We start from the raw sequence: 20,486 nt of genomic DNA, 5'->3' as shown, positions 1-20,486 counted from the left end.
ATCGGCGGCGGCAGTTCAGCGGCAGGTCCTTCGCTCCTAGAGGGAGTGAGGGACCTGCCGCCCCCGAATTGCTGCAGGTGCCGCCCCTCTCCCTTGGCCGCCCCAAGCACCTGCTTGTTAAGCTGGTGCCTGGAGCTGGCTCTGCCCTTAGAGAATGTTTTGCCATGGGAAATGGTTGAGGCACTATTGATAGAAGTATTCATTAGGTGATTTGTTGAAACAATTTGAGAGATTACTATCATGGAATATTCTTACTCCAATCACAGGGATAAATTAGATACTCCCGTTTTTTCCCTTTATTATGTGTGTTGTCTCTCAATATGCATCTATTACTATTAGCTTATATATATAGATAGATATTTAGCTGTTATTTAAACATATGCAGACTCTTTCTCCCTCTCTCAATAGCTCTGTCTATAACTCATAGTTCAAACTCACACTTTGTGTTCTTCTCGAGATTTCTCAGTATTCCCTTGCATTTGAGCCATGTTGACAAAATCTAATTAGGAGGATTTTCCTGTAGTGATAGCCTACTGTGCTATATATTATAAAGTCTATTTATGTGTCATGCTCCTGTTCTTAATCTGGGATGCTTTATTTCCATGGAAAATAATAACACCATTCAGTCTACTTATATATCAGAATGGAAAGCCCCTGTTTGAGTAGTTTGTTTGAACAGCAGTGCTCCTAAACACAATTTTTGTTGTTAAGGAAAGAGTAGTATTGCTGTAATCTCAAACCACTGTGCTTGTCAGTTTGAGCTAGTCTTACCTCACAGTATTAAGGTAACTGACTGGAGTTTTGCCATGATGTTAGGCAAATTTATCATGGAGCTCTATCATTTGGAGGCAGATCTTCAAATTAACTCATGTCACTATGACAGCTTGTGTTTTGTTATTCATTATAAAGGCAAATTTAGAATCTGAATGGGCAGCCAAAGCCTATCAAATGAATGATTTTTCTCACTCATAACAGAGGGTGCTGCATCACACAGTTCATGTCTTTTGGAGGGATTTGCGGCATTACATTGTTTTCTCCCCTTTTCCAACTTGGGGCTCCTCGGAAATCAATGTCTTATTCTGTTAGGCCCGACTCAATGCTATGATATTTTGGGGAGTGGTGTAGAAAAAGAAGGAATCCCCTTTCTAGGGCTTTTTATTGATTTCAGTCTCCTGGGAATGAAAATGAAGGCTGCAGAACTGTTTACTGATTTAATAGTTCACAAGAGAAGGTCCAATGTAAACAAGGAGCAACAGAGACTTATGCTAGTTTCCTAGCAGAATTGGCTCCTAAACGCTTTTTGAAATAAAAAGCTCTTTTCAGAGTGTTACTTGCTGAGTAACTAACAAGCTTCAGTTTTCCAATGGTGTAACAGAGATGAGAATCTGTCCTTGAATGTTTCCATACCTGTCCTAATGTTTGATTAATGGGTGTGCATTTATATCTTGTTTTACCTTTGCAGATGTACTATGAACTGGAACATGTTTTATATGTTGCAGTATAATACTGAGAGAGGTACTAATTTTGCATTTGTCAATGTATAATTATATAAGCAGGACACTTTATTCAATCACATACACATTCTCTCAACTTTAATTCAGCTTTAGATAACATCAGAATTTAGCAGGATGTATGTATGTATGTCAAGTATCGGGGGTATCCATGTTAGTCTGTATCCACAAAAACAAAGAGGAGTCTGGTGGCACCTTAAAGACTAATAGATTTATTTGGGCATAAGCTTTCGTGGGTAAAAAGCCCACAAGTGGGTTTTTTACCCACGAAAGCTTATGCCCAAATAAATCTGTTAGTCTGTAAGGTGCCACGGACTCCTCGTTGTTTTTGTATGTATGTATGTATCTATGTATGGCCATTATAAATTAGCTGCTCTTCCTGTGGTTTACCTAACCAAAAATGGTTTGGAATCTTTAAAGGCATATTTTAATATTAGTTTATTGGAATTTTCCCTAGTAGATACAGTTTGAGAAGGAGTCTATATCTCATACAGATACACTTCAGAAATGTCCACAGGAGCAAATATTGAGCCTGATACTGCAATGGGATTTTGAATTTGCATGGGATGCAGTTTCAGGCACTTCTTCACAATCCCATGCCATTATAACAGGAGACTCAATAGAAGGATGCAGTGGCAGGTGACAATAAATTATGCATTTTGAGCTATGTTTTGCCTTTAGGCACATTCCAGAGCAAGGGTTGGTGTGAAAATGGTACCACTGCAGGAGTGTAGCCCTGAGAAGCACTGTGTACTTCAGGCACCCCTCTGCAATGCAATTCCTGTGGTCCTCTGAGCTGGTGCTGAGGCAGAAGTAATCTGTTACAGGCCTGTAGAGCATAGCATACTCCCTTCTCATGTCTTGCCAGCTTCACAGTGGGGAACATCAGAAATGGAACCCTGGTCTCGTCCCCACACCTGGAATCAAATCTGGGCAGTTCTAATGCAACTAGAGTTAAGGGTCTTACTCTCCCATATTGCCCTGTGCAGCTGTATTAGAGCCATAGTATAGCCCGTAATATAGCTTTCCAAAACTGCCTAATTTGGGGTTCTTACTCTTGCATTGATCAGAGCAAGATTTTTCCTTTAAGTTCATATGTGCTGTAAAATATTCTCTGTAACAAGACAGAAAGGGGGACTGAAAGGCCATTCCTGAGATTGATACCAAACATTTGTTTTAGTGAGAGAACCCAGGATATTTCCTGCTGTCAGGCTAATAGTCACATGATATGAAAATCAGTTGTGTTGTGACAGTGGTCATATTTGACATTTATCACCCTTCAACCTGAAACATACGAAAGGGCACTTTAAAAGCTATTGCTTAAATGCTCCATCCTTTACCATGTGAATAGTCCACGGACTCTAATTGTGGTGCTTTTGGATGTGGTCTGCAATCACACTGTCCAGACGCTACTATTTTGTTTTGTAATCTAGGCTCTTGGGGTCCCACATCCCCATTCTTATGCACAGTGAGTGTATCTTACTTTGCTAATAGTCCCATTGAATAGACTACAATATTTTCAAAGGAAAGGTGGGAAGATTGGGCCCTGGGTGGCAGTAAACAGGGTTTATGTGAACTTTAGCCTGCGGTCTATCTGACATTTTTGGAAAACACTGTGTAGGATAATGCCTCATGGGACAGTCTTCTAGATTATCTGTTATGACACTGACCTTCTAGCACCAACAGTGCAGTTCAGGTAAAGTTAATTCCTATTTGGGTGATTTTGAATTGGGTTGCCCTAGTATAATTGTTATTTTCTGTACAAAAGTGGATTAGAGAGCACCTTCTGTGTTTGGCAGCAAGAACCAGAAATAGACACTTATTTCTTGTCCCAGACTTGAGCAATTTGCTGGTCAAATACTGACCACATGACTGAGTTCTGTGAAGGTGGAAACTCCTTCCAAAGCTAAACTAACACACCAAGATCTGTGTTGCAGGGACAGTGAATGCTGTGGGTTGTTTTCCCACTGTCCTGCCTGCAGAGCTGTCCAGATGGCGTTCTCACAATATAATACAGCCATTAAAATGGAGCACTCTCAGAGGAGGCGCAGTATTCAGCAAAACAATGCACTGCTTATGTGTAGAATTATAGGGATAGCTACTAGACCTCCACAATATTACTATCATGGCTGTCCATACTTTAGTGCTTTTTCATTTACAGAATAACAAATAGAATATGTAATCAAATTTTATTTAATAATATTTAGTTTGCTGGGGTTTTTTGCTGTACTGGGCTAGAGGTTATAAGAATTTTGTTTTCCTGTTGTAACCATGGATATTTTCTTCCATCATGTCTGCTTACAGAGATCCTGCCCAATAGTTTAGGGTAATGGTGGCACTCAGTGAAACAGAAAAATCAGCTCCCTGTTACAAAATGGCAGAATTTTAGGTTTGGGGTAAGGGCTATTCAGCAAGCACTTGAACATTGATGCTTTCCATGGAAATATTGGCCATGTTAACTTTTTGGCTGTTACTTGGTACTATTTTTTTTTTTTTTTTTTTTGGAAACTTCAAAAACAGTTAGAGAGGCCTCTTCCATTTCTGTTCACACACATACATATTATGCATGTACTTTTTGTTTCTATGTGAGATGTGTATAAAATACAGTTTGATATATAATGTAAATACAATTACGTGTACATACATAAATCATAGTTATGCTTCTCAGATCAATTATAAAGGTAATGTGGCATAAGTGATTCCATTCTAACAGGCCTTTTCAGCTGGCTATAAAACTTACTCAGACTGACCTTTCAGACTGAAACTTTCCACGTTTGGTCACAGCCTGAAAGTGAAAATGGTTCAACCAGTTTTGGACACAGAGGTGTAAAGTGTACACTCTTGCCACAATAAAGAACAATTTTGCAATTTCTGTTTTTCCCTTTGCAGGGCAGAGTGGGAGGCTCGTCTCTCCTCAGATGTGGGAGAAATGTGTAATTTGCCAGAAACTCTAGAGGTGAAGATGTCCTTTTTGGTAGTTGAGTAAAAAATCTCGTTTCAGTTGGCTGCAGTTAGATGGCTTGAAAAATATATATTGTGCCCTGGTTTGTGTTATAGGATAGAGGCTTGTTGTTCTTAAACTAACAACCCCACAATGTTGTATTGGCGCTGCACCTGCTGCATAAGACTCTCATTTAATGTGTACGTGAAAAATGGTGTGTATGTAATGAGGCAGCCTGCAGGAACAACCGCAGTAAGGCTCCTGCAAGAGTTCGTGGCATCCAGCCAGGATTCCCTCATATCCCTGTGGGTCTGCAAGGATCCACTGGCTTTGGGGTAAAACTGCTGAGTTAATTCCAAACCTCCCCTGTCTTTGTTCCCCTTCCACTTCAATTAAGAACACAAAGTCTGAACGCTGAATTTCTCTACCTCTGTGCAAGTGTAACCCATCTAGGGCAACGAGAGTAGTTTCTATAGGAATTTATATACTATTATATTAAAAACACTTTCCATAGAGCCACCTATAGTCTCAGCATAGCATCTCTATAGAAAAGCATCACTTAGCTGGAAATGATCTTTAGAGTAGTTAACTGTGTGTGAACGGTAATGAGCTCCCAAAGTCCAGTTGGAAAACTGGTTAAAAGATGAGTGAGGAAGCTAGGCCCAGAGCAATGTAAGATTTTTATTATGTGCCTTCTTTTTCCAGATGGAAAAATAATGAACATTGACAGGACATTATCAAGTATAAATGACCTGTAAATTCACTGCCTGCAAAGCGTGTAAAATTAATAGGATATTTCTCAGACAGTTGGAGAACCTGAAAATCCAAATAAATGGACAAAACTCTACTCTTCTTAAAACCAGGTTGCATTTTTATTTAAGGGTGTCAGATGAAATTTAAGGTGGTTTCATCAAGTCCAGTGATACAGGAGTCATCAGCAAACCTATGGGTTTTATTTTTTTGAGGCTCTGATAAAACTTTCCCTTCCAGGAATTTTCTTTGATAGCAGTACTGTATTGTTTTAAATCCTGAGCAGGAAAATCAAGCACCTGCAGCAGCTTCTCTGTTCCATTCATCTAGGGCCAAATCCTGATCTCATTTAAGTCAGTGGGAGTTTTGGCATTAACTTCAATGGGGCCAGAACATATTCTGTACACCTGCTCCACCCTTACTCAGTTTTTAAAAAATCCATCTGAAGTCTTTGTCTATCAAGTGATTTTCATGATGTTCTCTTGTATTATTATGTTCTATGTTCATAAGTTCTATGCAAGCAGACCTTCCTCAGAATTCTGCTCTCTAGAAATCTGATAGAGGGTTGGTTTGATTTGCATGCAGTATATGTGCCCTCAGTCTATAAAGCATAGCTGGTAGGTTTCATCTTAGTCTTGCCATTGATGACTATTTCCCCATTAAGGGCTAAGTTGTGTCTGCTGACCACATGCCCTCATTGGGGTTTTACAAAGATGCACCACCCTACGGGTAGAAGTTCTCAGACTCCTAGGAGGAGTGTCCACATTACTGTACTCTTTTAAGGAGTGTAGCGTACTTCCTCATTTTTGGGTACAGCTGGCCAGTACTTTGGGGGAACAAGCCATGATTCCATTCCAGCAGGGCTCCCACAAGAACTAGCTAATGATCAGTCCTTGTGCTTTCATGAAGGCAGTGACTGCAAATCTGCCTAACCCTTACACAGATCATATAAAGTGTGAGAAAGTTCCTTACTTCATAGATTCTAAGGCCAGAAGAGACTATTATGATCATCTAGTCTGGTCTCCTGTACAACATAGGCAATAGAATTCCCCCAAAATAATACCTAGAGCAAATCTTTTTAAAAAAATCCAATCTTGATTTTAAAATTGTCATTGATGGAGAATCCACCATGACCCCCCGGTAGATTGTTCCAATGGTTAATTACTCTCACATTTAAAAATGTACACCTTTTTTCTAGTCTGAATTTGTCTAGCTTCAGGTTCCAACCATTGGCTCTCGTTATACCTTTCTCTGCTAGATGGAAGAGGCCATTATTAAATAGTTTTCCCCGTGTAGGCACTTACAGACTGTAATCAAAAAGTACCCCTTAACCTTCTCCTTTTTAAACTAAATAGATTGAGGTTTGTGAGTCTGTCATTATAAGGTAGGTTTTCTAATCCTTTAATCATTCTCATGGCTCTTTTCTGAATCCTCTCCAATTTATCAATATCATTCTTGAATTGTGGGTACCAGAACTGGGCATAGTATTTGAGCAGTGATCACACCAGTGCCAAATACAGAGGTAAAATAACTTCTCTACTCCTACTCGAGATTCCCCTGCTTATGCATCCCAAGATGGCGTTCTCTCTTCCGGTCACAGTCACACTGGGTGCTCATGTTCAGCTGATTATCTACCCCTCAAATGTTTTTCAGTCACTGCTTCCCACGATAGAGTCCCCCATCCTGTGAGTATGGCCTACATTCTTTGTTCCTAAATTTAGCCATATTAAAACTCATATTGTTTGCTTGCACGCAGTTTACCAAGTGATCCAGATCACTCTGAATAAATGACCTGTCCTCTTCATTTACCACTCCCCCAATTTTTGTGTCATCTGCAAACTTTATCTGTGATGATTTTATATTTTCTTCCAGATTGCTGATAAAATTGTTAAATAATGTAGGGCTAAGAACTGGTCCATTGGGACCCCACTGGAAACACATCTACTTGAGGCTGATTCCCAGTTTTTAATCCATTTATGTGTGCCATGTTCATTTTACATCATTCTAGTTTTTAATCAACGTCATGCAGTACCAATTCAGCACCTTCAGACATCTAAGTATATTATATCAACACTATTACTTTTACAACCAAACTTGTAGTCTCATAAAAAAAGGAATCAAGTTAGTTTGACAGGATCTATTTTCCATAAACCTATGTTGTTTTGCATTAATTACATTATCCTCCTTTAGTTCTTTATTAATCGAGTCTTGTAACAGCCGCTCTATTATCTTGCTTGTGATCAAGGACAGGGTGGCAGGCCTATACTTACTTGGCTCATTCCATTTACCCTTTTTAAAAAACTAGCACATTAGCTTTCTTCCAGTCTTCTGGAAATTCTCCAGTGCATCAAGACTTATTGAAAATCAGTATTAATGGTCCAGCAAGCTCCTCATCCAACTCTTTTTAAACTCCTGGATGCAAATTACCTAGACATCCTGATTTTAAAATGTCTATCTTTTGTAGCTGATGTTTAACATCCTCCCAAGATGCCAGTGGAAAGGAAAGTATGTTATCACCATCTGATGAGACGATATTATCTTTTTTCCCCCCCAAATACAGAACAGAAATATTTATTGAGCACTTGTGCCTGTTCTTCATTATTATTGATAATTCTAGCATTTCCATCTAGTCATGGACCAATACCATTGTCAGGATTCTTTCTGTACCTAATATATTTTTAAATCTCTTCTTTATTATCCTTCTTTATTCTTTATTATTTGGTGAGGCAGATCTAGTGCTAATTAAGATCAAAAGAATAAAGCACAACTTAGTTCTAGTGCCTGTGTGTCCTCCAAGAGGTTTGTCTTACAGATCTACAGTCTAACGTGTGTGTGGGAGAGATGGAGTACATTACACTGTAGCAAAATGGGCTTCCGAAACCCCCTCTACACCTACCATGGAAGTAAACCCTTGTAAGGAAGAATCCCCTACCTGTGTTTTAGAGGGTCTGGAATGCCCTAGTTGGGGAATCTAGAAGAGTGAGGAAAAAATTTACATTTTCCCTGCTCTGGCTGACAGGTACAGAGACCGCTGCTGTGAAAATCTGTAGGAGGAAAATGTAAATGTCTCATTGAAACACAAAGCAAAATTCTCCAACACCTTTACTCCCTCTCCCCATCAACAAAAAACAGTACTGGGCAATAGAGAAAATAATGGGAAAACATAGTGAAATAGAGAAAATAGTGTATAGTTTTGTTTTGTTTTCCAAAGCCTCCTTCCCTTTTTCTGAATTCCAGTTTTCTGTAAATGTCTAGATTTTTGTGTGTGTGGAGACTGCTTCTTAGTCTCATGGGGTGCTTCTGCGTGGGGCTTTAATCCTGCACACGCCAGGAGGGGCTGGGAGGCTTGGGGCTGGCAAGTTGTTTGCAGGCAGATAACCACTGAGATGTGGACGGGCAAGAGAGAGTAACAGGGAATGCTTTGCAGTTTGAAGTAGCAGTGGACAGAGAAGAAGTTAGGCAGTGAACAGACAGGGCAAGTAGGACTTCTATTAAAGCAAAATCTCCTGTGGTTTTTGCCTCTCTTAGATCCATTTAAGTGCTTAAAGTGGCATTGGATGAGAGAGGGAAGGCGTATTTTCAGGGGTGTAACTCAAGAGCTCCTATTGAACAACTGAAATCTTGTATTCTGCACAGGACAGAGGGCCTTGACCATAGTAGTGACATGTTCATTAACAGCCTTCTTTCTTCCTTTCTTAGGTGCAAGTGGGAAATACACCTCAGGACCAAAGAATTGTGGGATACATTTCCTGCACTCATTTGCAAGCTCTGGCAGGTATTGTCTCGATTTCCTTTTCTCAATGTTGTTCTCATTGTGTTCCTAGTTCTGTGCCAGAAGTTTCTCTAATCAAGTGCAAGAGCAGCATATTAGCAAAACATCTTTCCCCATCCTGCATTTGTAACAGTGTCATGCAAGTAGCAAGGGGCTGTAAAGAGAAAATAAGATATCTGTAAAAGCCACACATCATAGATTCTTCAGCCACTTCTTGAAACACAACCAAAAGTTGCACACCAGTAAAGATTTTACTGACGGCACGTTGGGACCTGTACCTGGGCAGCGCTGAGCCCCCACTACACTCTTTTGGCTTAAAAATTAAGAGTGCTCATCACCATGCCGGATCAGGCTGATAGGTATCAAAGCAATTCCCAAGCATTAGCTACAATGGAGAAATAAACCATTTCTTTTCTGAAGCATCTGTTGTTGAGCCAAAACTGTCACTATTTTATATATTACGCTGCAACTCTCACTGTTGCACCAAGAAGAATAAAAAAAAATTGTTGATGACAATACCATAATTGGTCAGGAATTTTCCATGAAAATGTTTGAGACAGAAAATATAATTTTCACAAAATTGAAACATTCTCATGGGAAAATGGAAATATTTCAATTTTCTGTTGGGAAAATCTAAAGAAAATATTTAGTTAGGGTCAGATTAACCCAAATCAAAACACATTTCTGATCAGGCAGACACATTAATGTTGAACTGAGATGCCACAGTTCCTAATGGTAATTGCCTATGGGCCTGGCTCCCTGGCCTGTAGAGGACAATAGTGGCATGAAGAAACCAGACCCCTAAGGGGAATTGGGGGCATGAGACTCCTGAATTCAGCAGCTCAGGGGGACACAGATTACTGTCAGACCAAGTCTACACAAAATATTTTGACATTCCCAAATCAACATTGTCCAGTCAATGAAAATTTTGAATTTTTCATCCCAACTTGAGGACAAAAACAAACTTTGAAATACCAAGTTTCTGATTTTTGACCTGCTCCTATAACAAGATATTTCCCAGAATCCAAAGGTATGGTGTTTTCTGAGACTCATTGTAACACACCAGAAAATCATAATAAAAGTTTATAAATAGAATAACTTCCTGCACCCTGAAAAACCATGCTAAGTGAAGCCGATCAGTCATCACACAGAGCAGTTCAAGTAGAAATCAAAAAGTTGGAAGAAGCCCAGATTCTCTGCCTGATTTTTGCTTGCCATTTCCAACATAAATTGTTAATAAGTTTATGCTCTGTTTAGAAAATATTGCTGGTCCTATTTTAAAAACATGTTCCACTTCTTCAGCTACTACCATATATAGTGCTTGCTATGTTATATGCATTGTTTCATGAAATGATACATGATGCTGGAAAGTAAAACAAACTATCTAAAATAGAATAAAAAGCCCAGCAGTGGCTGGGAGACTAAGAATTGTATATGTTTGAACTCTTTTTAAAAGAATGGGGAAGATGTTCTTTATCAGCAGATTTTTCAGTTCTTCTTAGTGTATGTATCAGTGTGGATCCCACTGTAGGTACATATGCCCCTTATGTACATGAGACCAGAGGCTTGAATAGCAGTGTCTGTCGGGGCTGTGCATGTGCCCTGCATCTCCTTAAGCTCTCTCTGTACAGCGAGACAGAACCTGGAAACGGTCTGACCAACTAAGCTTTACCACCCACTAAGTCTTTTTGAAATTCTTTGAAACGTTCAGAACTTTTCTGATCCACTGATAAAGAACCACCACGAACAAAATCAACCCATCTGGTAGAGCCCGGTAAAATTCTGACCCCCCCCCCCCCCCCCCCCCGCCCAGCAATGCAGATTTGGATCAACCAAATCATTTAAAGAATTTATGTCAATATTGGCTAATTGTTTCAGTTGAAAAACCATTTACAATTAAAAAAGAGAGTCAAAATGTTTGACATTTTCAAAATAAAATGTTTCAACTTCAATTCAAAATGATATTTCATTTCAAAATTACCTTAAGTTTATTTTTTAAATTAAAGGTAGAAAAGCTTGAAATTTAAATAAAACATTGTTTTGGATTGAAAGAATTTTTCCAAATGTTTTTGGACTTATCAGCTAACCAAAAAAATGTCCTACTACCTGGACTGAATGTTGACAGACAGACTGTCTTGTATGCCCCCAGTCGGTACAGAGCACCTGAACATGGCAGATTCTACACCTGCGGACTTTAAGCCCTGCTCTTCTTGCAAAGGATTAATTCCCCTGTAAGATGGATACAGCAGATGCCTCTTCTGTTTAGGAGAGACCCATATACTGGAGAGGTGCTTGGTATGCTAGTCATTCTCACTGAGCATGCACAGTTGAAGTTTCATCTACTAAAGCAATCTATGAAGATTTGGAGGAGACAGCAGAACTCAGATACCAGATAAATAGACTCTCTTGAGTGCTCCAACAAACAAACGTGCCACACCTAAGACCAGCATAGAAAAGAAAATGCCCAGAAAAGACCCAATGCTCATACTGATACCAGCACTGATGCAGAAACCAATGCCTGTGGTATGAAGAGAGACCACCTTGAGCGCAGGCGCAGAGACTCCAGGTGCACTCAATGTCTTTCTACAGGGACAGACCACACACTTTCTGGGAAGAAAATCACCAAGCCCCACATGGCATAAAACCTGGTGGTAAAGAGCAGCCTACCAGCACAGGACAGAGTAAAAACTCCCCAGCACAGACCATGGTACTGGCAACACTCTCTGGTGGCATCTCTGGCCAGACCATTGATAACAGACAGCAAGGAGTACCACGAGGAACCAGACCTGGGTCCAGAGTATCATCATCATCCTACTTCACCACCTAATGACCTTTCTTCATCTTCTGATGAAGCTGTGCCACCAGCACAGGTACTGGCACTGTACTTTGTCATTTCAAGAACTTGTCATGAGAAATGCACAAACCCTAGAAATAGAGACAATGATGATGCAAGAAAAGTCTTATGAGGTATTTGAAATATTGACAACTTCTGGCCTGGCCCGAATTGCCCTCTCTATAAATGAAGGGCTACTCAATCCTGCTAAGGCTCTTGGGCAAATACCTGCCACGATACCACTCGTAGTGAAAAGAATGGGCAACAGGGGATGGATCACTTGATGATTATCTGTTCTGTTCATTCCCTCTGGGGCACCTGGCATTGGCAACTGTCGGAAGATAGGATACAGGTCTGTCTCATCTTACGCTGGGGTTACATTCCGCAGTCAGCGCCTAAAGCGAAAATCGCGTATAGTCAAAATTACATTGAGTGTAATGGCGGGCGGAATTGCCCGCACTACAGAAACAGTATTTAAATTGTTATTTTTCTCTTTTTTTTGTTTTGGTTTTTGCCAACCGCATAAAGCTGAAATCGCACATGTTAAATGCGCCTAAGATGCGGCAGACCTGTACTGGGCTAAATGGACATTTAGTCTGACCCAGTATGGTACAGAGGTACCAAGTCCCTTAAAAAGGGTTTGAGTGTATGACTGACCTTCAGAAGCAGCCTTATCCCATTGGGCACGGTCTGTCATAACACTGGACAGTTGGGTGCTAGAGATCATCACCAATAGCTACCCTCTTCAGTTCCACTCTTACACCCTATTCATCCACCCACCCCTTTCTCATCCTTGTTCGGGGACTCTCCTTGTAAAAGCCTGTTACAAGCAGTAGTCACCAGGTTGCTTCATCAAGGAGCCATAGAGGAAGTACCACCAGAATTCAGGGGAGGAGGCTTCTACTCCTGGTAATTCCTTATCCTAAAGAAGAAAGGGGATCTTTGTCCTATCCTGGACCTGAGGAGACTGAACAAATACATATGCAAGCTCAGCTTCAGTTATACAGTTATACTTGGTTTTCTCACATCTGACAGAGTCAAGATTCCTCAAGGGCCTCCTGCATACCTATCCAACTATGAGAGAACCTGACTCCGATGTAGGATCTCAACATTGTCCTCAAGAAACTCAGGGAGCTTCTGTTCGAGCCACTGTCAGATTGTTCAAAATATCACCTTACTCTCAGGATGGACTTTCTATTTGCTATTACTTTAGTATGGAAAGTCAGCAAGCTCCAAGCCTTTACAGCCAGATATCCCTTACTCATTCTTTCATCGGGACAAGGTGGTATTGAGACCACACCCTAAGTTCATCCCTAAAGTTGTCTTGGAGTTTCACCTAAATCAGTCCATCAACCTGCCAGTCTTCTTCCTGAAAACCCACTTGATGCTGGAAGAGAAGAAGCTACATAAGGTGGACGTTTCAAGAGTCACGTTCTCTTACATTACCAAGACTACGTCCTTAGAGACCAGTTAATGTAATAAATGAAACCGTCTTTGAATAAATAACTGCTTTTAATAAAGAACAGTTGCTTACCCTACAGTAACAGTGATTCTCTGAACATAAGAACAGCCATACTGGGTCCATCTAGCCCAGTATCTTGTCTTCCCCCAGAGGGAATGAACAGAACAGGTCATCATCAAGTGATCCATCTCCTGTCGCCCATTTCCAGCTTCTGGCAAACAGAGGCTAGAGACACCATCCCTAATAGCCATTGATGGACCTAAATGTTGAGATGTTGTAGTTAGCATAGGTCTCACTGTAGCTGTATAGGCTGTGTCCCCATCTTTTGGTAGCCATATCAATCTCATCCAAAGGCCAAGCCTCTTGTGACAGAGAATCTAAGTGGATCATGCAATGTATTTCCACCTGCTATCAGACAATTGCTCCCTCTAAATATCAAGGCATACTCCCCTGGGACACAGGCAGTGGCTTCAGCCTGCTTTAGACACATGCCAGTATCTGAGATCTGCAACATGGAGCAACTCACTGACCTTTCTTAAACATTTTGCCCATGACATGACAGCTAGATCTGACGCTGAGTTCGGGAGAGCAGTTCTGCAGTTGTTATTTGACTGATAAAGCTGAAACGCCTTTTTCCCACCATCTAGTGGGATCCAAACTGACACATACTTGAAGAAAAAAAATGTTACTGTGGTTCTTCAAGATGTTGTAGTCAGTGTGTATCCCATGGCCTGCCCTCCGTCCCTGCTTTTCATAGTTCTTGGCTAGTGCAGGCTTTGAATTATGAGGAAACAGAGAGAGTTGCAGCCGCCCCACCCTTTGTGCCCTCATACAAGAGCACAAGGAGGTAAAGGGTGTATGAATGGCCCCAATGAACACTGCTGTTCAAAATAATTCAGTCTTGCGCCCGCAAGGAATACTGACACCTACAGCTGGTTTCATGCTGCCTACATCATCTCAAAGAATCACAGTTACTGAAGGGTAAGTCAGTGTTCCTTATCAAAATAAGTTATTTGTTCAAAGGCTGTTTCATTTATTACATTAACTGGATTCTAAGGATTTGATTTGTACAAGTTCATAATACATTTTGCAATATCAGCAATTCAGGTTTGGAAAATAAGCTGTGAGAATTAAAACCAAAAATGTCGTGTTCAGGTTAGAATTTATAGTAGTTGCAATAATAAAATAAAGGACAATCCTGCAAACCCTTACTCAACACATAGGATCAGACCCCAAGTTAGCAGGAGTTGTGTGTGCCCACAACCAGCTGTATTTTACTTAATGTGGCTATAATTCTGCTCGAAGTAGATGGGAAGGACACTGCATCCCTTTTGGGCTTCACTAAAACTATTGCAGATATGGCCTTATGCAAAACATAGATTTACTATAAATGGATGGAACCTTGAACCTGTGCTCCAGGCCAGAGCATGTTCACATTAACCTCGTCAAGGACAAGTAGCACACATTTTGTTTGGTCAGTGTTTCAGCAACAGTGAGACAGTTTGGAACAGAACTGGCAATCACTATAGTAAATTGAAGAGACTGAATAGCTTTAAAAAGAGATGTGAATTTTCAGTTCCATTTTAATAATGTAAGATTCTTCTTCAGTTTTCTATTTTTATCGCTGTATTCTGGTAACATCTTGCTCTGAGCATTTGTTTTCTGGAGCCTAGGTTCGCAGTTGTTCTGAGTCCTGGTTTAGATTCTTAGCTTCCATTTAGCCCTTGTTCCTTTTCACCACCCAATAACCCACTCTCTCAGTTAGGCTTTGACACCAGTGTCGTCAGATTCCATAAAACATTAGAGGACAAAACAAACAGAATGGGCAAAAAACATGTTCACTTCTCAGAGTCAGAGCATTAAGCTTCTCCGTTTAAAAATAAGAAGTACCCTTTGTATTTCTGCTTTTGTATTTTTGCTTCATATTGTCAGGCTTATCTGTCAAGCTAGATCAAAGACAACAGAATTACATTTAACAGCCTACATGTCCTTCAGTTAGTCATATTAGTTTATGTAATGAAATGGAAAACAAACTCCTAACAGTTTGGCACAGCTGTTTTCTGTTAAGTGTATTAATTACTTGATTCAAAACATTTCACCTTTTAAAAAAAGAGTAATGATAGAAGAAGAATAGATCAGCTATATAAAGATGTGGCATCTATTAAAAAGACAAACATTTTAAAAGGTTACCATTTAATTCAAATAATAAGTTACTGCTGAGGGTAATTTGGACCCACTTCTAGGATATATAAACTTGCACACAACAGCTTTGATGTTTGGATAAGATGTAAAATGGAGGGATCTGAGCACTTGTGACTATTAAAGATCCTATGGCACTTACTGCAAGAGATGTCCTGGCCAAATTCTGTTGTAAGCAGTTATATATCTTTTTATACCTAAAATTCACCTTTTTCATTAAAATGGAACCGGATATACTTTTTTTTTTTTTCATTTACTGTCCTGGAACTGTTTTATAGTGTTCCTGTTATTAAATTGCTGCTTAGAACCATTCCAGAAGTAGCTGCATTTCAGTGGTAGATGGAGTGTTCCTTTAATGAGACTTGAACTTCTTACCTACCTACTTCACAGGAGGATTATGAAGCTTGATTGGTTCTTTCATGCCTGTAAAATGTTCTGCAATTCACTGATAAAAGCTGCTTTAAAAGTGCCAGGTATTATTGTTTGGAAGGTGGCCATCTTCTGGCTTGGCTGAAGTCAGAGACCTTATTGGAAATGTAAGGATAATTTTTTTTCAGTGAAGTACAACTAACACTTCAGTTGTTAATGGCCCAGGAGGAGTTTTCATGTCACTATTCATGTGAACAAGTGGATCTCCAAACTATATTATTAATTAATTTGACGATGCTTCCTCTGAGGTTGACATGTTTACAGCAGAACAAATCAACCAAAAAAACCATTTAAATCTTCAAGGATGCAGACTGAGGAGTTTTAGCACAGGATATGGTCATTACACAGTGAACAGACAGTACTCCAAAACTATTATTATTGAATTACAATTTGTAAGTAAATATTCATATTTTAAATGAAAGAAAAATACAAAAATCCAGATGAGCCAAGTTGACAAATGATAGGTTTTATTAAAAACAAAAAAATTAAAAATCCACATTTCACTTTTCATTAGTTCCCCACTTGTCACCAGCCTTCACCCACTCCCATGTTTTTTACCACCTTATTTCCCTTTTAAAAACAGCATAGTTTCTTCCTACAGATAACCAAGGCCCTCCTCTCCAGCTTTATATTAATCAAAGGGAGCTTTGCTAGTGACTTGACTGGGGACAGGAACTCACCCATTGCTTTTCAAAAATGAATGGAAAGGAGAAGCTGTGATTTTCCATTAGAAACACAAACAAGCCATTTATTCTGGGCAAAAAGGCCTGGCTGACCTGGAGGAAGTGGGAGAGGGAACCCAGAAGGTTTAAAAAAAAAAATCCCTTTCTGTGGTTTGACAGTTTGGTTTTTGTTGCTTTTTGGTATATCCCACCATGCTCTTCCTTGTAAATGGTGGTGTTGAAGGGATTAGGAGCATCTTTCTTGCTGGCAAGAACTTGAAAATGTTGAATGCAGGAACCAGTTAAAACAGAGGATTTTGTCTTTTTCCAAATCAGTTGTAGAGACATAACTGTAGAGCAATTAGTGCAAATCTCTGTACTCTGGTTAAGTAATGATGTTAGCCAATCAGACACAGAGATTCTGAGTCTGAACAGTTACTGAGAATTGCGTGCCTGGGGGCAAAGAAATTACACTTTCCAGTTACAGTCCGGCATCCCTATTCTAAGATTTGTTGGGACGATTATGTTTCAGTGAACAGTAAGTGAGTGGTTTGTGGAATGACTACTTGGCTGGCTACTCTGTATTCTGGCAGGACTTCTCCATTCTTAGTTGTCATTAGTTTTGCATCAGAAGCTATTGATTGCTTGGGTCTGGTAAGACTGAGTACCACCAATAGTCCCCCGGTTGCTAGATACACAGTGTAGAGTAGCTGTCGTGCAGCTTTGGACTTCCTGCATTCCTGAAGGAATTCTCGATGGGGCTGGCCTCTGGGGATCAGTTAACCTTAATCTCCGTGTAGCAGAACGGACTCACCCCTGCGGCGCCTCCTGCTGGTGACTTCTGGGAATTAGCTCTTACAGCATCCTGGAGCGCCCCCTGCCTGTCCTCTGGCCCCGTGTCCCTTCTGGACCCCGGTGCCCTTTTATCTGAGGTGCTGCCCCCTGGCAGTACACCCCTCAGTACTAGGATCTCCCCTCCCCGGGGAACCCTCACCCACTATCCCTACCTCACCTCAGAATAAGGCCACTGCCAGTCTCCAACAAGCCCCCGTTCCCTGGGGCAGACTGCAGTATAGGCCACTCATCACAGGCAAGGTTGGGTTTGGACCTGCTGCCTTGGCCTAGCCCTGGGCTGCCCTCTGCAACCCCTAGTACCCTTGGCCTCCTACCAGGCCGCAGCCTGGGGCTATCCAGGCTGAAGTTCCTCAGCCTTTTCCCAGCCCTGCTCCACTCAGGTACCCTGTGTCTAGCTCGCTGCAGCCAGGCCCTTCTCCCTCTGAAAGCAGAGAGAGACTCCTGAGCGCTTGGCTCCCAGCCTTCTTATACAGGCCAGCTGGGGCCTGATTGGGGCGTGGCCCAGCTGTGGCTACTTCCCCAATCAGCCCAGTAGCTTTTCCCTTTGCCCCAGCCCTCTGCCAGGGCTGTTTTAAACCCCTCAGGCAGGAGCGGGGTAACCACCCCGCTACACTCCCAGATGTGGGGAATGGGGCTTCTTCAAGTAGTGTCCCCATGAGTGCCCCACTTTAGGTGCGCTAGCACCTCCTGCGCCTTTGATCAGAGATTTCTCATAGCAGTGTCTGTTCGTCCTCCGCATGCGTGTTAGTCAGTCTTAAGTGCCCTGTGCCATTTTTATATAGCACTGCACGGTGAACTGCCCTCAGTTCTGATGGAGCTCTGGCAGTTGTCCTATTAAGATTTCCTCAATCAATTTCTTGGTCTTACTGATATTAGTCTTAGTGGTAGTTTTCCATAATTAGTAAATACTTTTGATATAAAATTTTTAAAGAAAAAAATCTTCTTTTTTCTATTTAGTATTTAGATATTAGATAGTTACTACTACTTACTGGGAGATAATGCCCAGTTCTCCTGGCTTCAAGCACTGTCTGTTGTGTTGGGAGGTGATCCCGGTCAGCGATGGGCACTCCTGCTGTATCCATTGCCTCGGGGAATTGCACATTGCTCAAAAATGCAACTTTTGTCTGGCACGGAAATCAAGACCCAGAAAAAACAGAGAGAAAGTTTCATCTCCTTATGATGGAGAGCTCTCTACATTCAGCCTCTGACCCAGGCCTAGGAACACTCCCCCTCCCCCGTATGTTGGTCCCCAAGCAAGTCCGCTGCCTCTGAACCCCACACTTCCAGGGTATCTAAGAGGAAGACACGGGACTCCTCTCATAAGCCCTTGAAAGAACATGCCCCTGGCTTGCCAGGTAGAGAACCTACCTCTAAAAAGCAGAGGTCATTGGTTTTCTTAGCTACCACAGCACCCCTAGCTCTTCAGTCAGGTACTGTTGAGGCTCCCGGTTCCTCAGGACCCAGGGCACAGCTAGACTGCAAGGCAGCAAAGCCACAGGCCCAGAGAGACCATCGGTACCATTATCAGACAAAGACAGCAAGAAGAGCTTTTCCTGTGCTTCCTCGGTACAAAAGAAGCCCTCTCGGGCTCTGACCATGCTTCCCTTAGAGCTCACGAGATCTTCAGTACCATCAACAACTGCTCTTCCCTCCGAGAGCCCAAAGCCTGCGGTACCTTCAGTGTCCTTGGTCACGACTACCTCAGCAGAGACTTGAGCCTCAGGAGTTCCATTTTCCCCGGGACCTGGCTGTATCTGAGATGCCCGACCCTCTGCTCCTCGGCTTCAATGTGCTGTTGGTACTGAGAATATCCAGATTGCCTGAACTTCGCCCAATATCAACTGTTTCACCTCACATCTCTCCAGTTACTCCACCATTCCAGAGTGAACTTGAGGAAGAGGATTCTGATGAAGACCTCTTCTTGTTCTCTCAAATGTCAGTTCAGGGCTCTCCTCCTAACTCCTACAGAGGCCGCTTCTTAGACGCCTCTGCTGAAGTTGCAACTGTTTGTGGCCCACAATTACCACCAATGCCTCGCTAGTATGAGCACCTTTGGGTGGCTCCTCCTATGTCTATGCACCTCCTCCATGTCCATATTGGGACCCCGGGGCAGCTTATCACCAACAGTTTTCCAAAGCATCAGATTCTACCAGTCATAGACAGGAGCAGCCAGCATCACCTACTCCCTCCAGGAGGCCTGATCCTTCAACGAACAGGAGGCTAGAGCTGATGAAGGGATTTCTCCTACGGCTAACATTTCCTCTTCATCCCCAGATGAAGCAGTCATGCCTCCTCCTCCTCCTCCATCCCTGGCAGATGATTTTAAACATTTCCAGGACCTGGTCAGGAGGGCCGCAGACTCTACAGATTACCATTGAGGAGGTGACAGAGCCTCATCATAAGCTGTTTGGCATCCTCCATTCACCCTTTTCAGCCTGTAGAGCCATGCCTGTTAATGAGGCTCTTCCGAATGCAGTGAAGATCTTCTGGCACACCCCAGCTTTTATTCTGCCTACATGCAAAAAAGAGTTGACAAGAAGTATTATGGCCCAGGAAAGGATTCAGAATTTTTATATTCTCATCCATCACCTACTCTTTGACTCAGTGAATGAACATGGTATGCTAAGACCATGCCTCATGACAAAAACCACAAGTGTAGGGACATACTGGGGAGAAAGTTTAGAATTGCTGGTTACACTGGTCTACAATTTTTGAGAAGTTGTCTGCTTCAGAGATAAAATGTGCTATTTATTATGTATTTTGATGTGCTGAATTCAAATATGACAATTAAAACAACTGATTGGCTACTGTTTCTAAGATATTTAAGTTTTTACATTTTATGTCTATGTATATTGTGTAGATAGTAGAGTTTTAATCATAAATTGTAAACCTAGGTCTTTTCATGTGTTTATGGTTGCTTTACATGAGAATATTTCACCTGTCCTGTTTATGTAACACTTTAAAAATCAGCAAAAGGGTTAGATAAATAAAATTTATTATGAAACAAAAGGCAAAAAACTATTACGTACATAGTTTAGTCCTATTCAGTGTCTACTCGGCGCTTCTTGGCTT

The 20,486-nt window shown here is 41.4% G+C and overlaps 1 protein-coding gene across 1 annotated transcript in view; it reads left to right on the top strand.

Moving 5' to 3' along the window:
* The window catches only part of SMPD3 (sphingomyelin phosphodiesterase 3), a 158,588-nt gene that overhangs the window by 105,406 nt on the left and 32,696 nt on the right, over nucleotides 1-20,486 (top strand). Inside the window, exon 3 of the mRNA XM_029911769.1 lies at nucleotides 8,902-8,977. Within this exon, the coding sequence (XP_029767629.1) occupies nucleotides 8,902-8,977 (76 nt within the window). The remainder of the gene's footprint in view (nucleotides 1-8,901; nucleotides 8,978-20,486) is intronic.

This window comes from Terrapene carolina, unplaced genomic scaffold (genome assembly GCF_002925995.2).
Source record: "Terrapene carolina triunguis isolate 2854851 unplaced genomic scaffold, T_m_triunguis-2.0 Scaffold130, whole genome shotgun sequence".
NCBI classification, from domain to species: Eukaryota; Metazoa; Chordata; order Testudines; family Emydidae; genus Terrapene; species Terrapene triunguis.
Note: the sequence above shows the minus strand (reverse complement) of the source record. Positions and strands in the feature narration are given on the sequence as shown.